Source organism: Haliotis rufescens, unplaced genomic scaffold, assembly GCF_023055435.1.
Source record: "Haliotis rufescens isolate VD_foot unplaced genomic scaffold, xgHalRufe1.0.p SCAF_7, whole genome shotgun sequence".
Lineage (NCBI taxonomy): Eukaryota > Metazoa > Mollusca > Gastropoda > Lepetellida > Haliotidae > Haliotis > Haliotis rufescens.
In genome coordinates, this window is record NW_025964361.1 from 17,690,423 (window position 1) to 17,691,628 (window position 1,206).

The 1,206-nt window shown below is 41.6% G+C and overlaps 1 protein-coding gene across 1 annotated transcript; it reads right to left on the bottom strand.

Moving 5' to 3' along the window:
• On the bottom strand, positions 1–861 carry LOC124151835 (uncharacterized protein K02A2.6-like). The gene has a single exon (XM_046524482.1). It carries the CDS (start codon positions 859–861, stop codon positions 1–3), a length of 861 nt encoding a protein of 286 aa, XP_046380438.1.
• Between the last annotated feature and the right edge of the window lie 345 nt (positions 862–1,206).

Sequence of the window (1,206 nt, forward strand, 5' to 3'; positions counted from 1 at the left end):
TTACCTGTCTTGACGCATTTTCAGGTTATCTTGGATGTTGTCTCCGTCATATTTGTTGTTGTGCATCTTGCATGGTAGGTTACTCTTAAATCTTCTACCGCTGAGTAATTCTCCTGGTGATGGTAGGTAATTATCTATAGGTGTGGTCCTTAGACACAGCAGCGCCATATAAGGATCCATATGGTCTTCTTTAGACTTTATTAGGGTACCCTTCACTGTCCTGATAGACCTTTCTATGAAGGCATTTGACTGGGGGTAATGTGGTGAACTGGTTGTGTGGTCGAAACACCACTCTTCAGCAAACTTTCTGTAATCTTTGCTATCAAAGTGTCTGCCATTATCGTTGATTATTTTGTCTGGTACTCCATGTTCTGCAAATATACTCTTAGTAGCTGTGATTGCAGCAATACTTGTGCAGGGCTTTGGTAACTCTCTTATGACCGGAAACTTTGAGTAGTAGTCTGCGACGGTAAGAAACTCGTTGTTATCATCATGAAATAGGTCTGTACCTACTATCTGCCATGGTCTTGTTGGGATCTCATGAGGCATCAGGGTTTCTTTAGCTTGTGAGTCTTGATGGCTTTGGCATGTAGGGCATGATTTTACAGCTTGATCAATATCTTTGTTTATTCCATCCCAGAATACACATGATCTGGCTCTCAACTTGCACTTGGTTGCACCTTGGTGACCTGCATGTATCTTCTGTAGTACTTCATGTTGCATTTCTTGGGGAATTATGACTCTCTCTCCTTTAAGGATGAGGCCTGCATCTTCAACTGATAATTCATCTCTGTAACACCAGTACGGGCGGATTGGTCCTGGTATTTCTTTGAATGTGCTAGGCCATCCTTCAACAATCATGTCGCGTAGTTCGCTGAGCGTTTGGTCTTGACTTGTGCATGACTTTAGCATTGTTAGCTTGTCTGATGGATACTGTATTGGGCTAACCTTGACGTCCAAGTGAATTTCTCTTGTATTCTTATTGTTTGGTAGTCTTGATAGCCCATCAGCCAGGGTAATTTCTTTTCCTGGTCTGTATCTGATTTTGACATCATAGTTTTGGAGACGTAGAAGCATTCTCTGTTATCTTGGTGGGGCTGCAGTCAAGTTCTTCAGCTTGATCATTTCTAAGGGTTTGTGGTCTGTCTCTATAATAAATGGCTTTCCATACACATTTGTATGGAATCTTTCACATCCAAATACAAC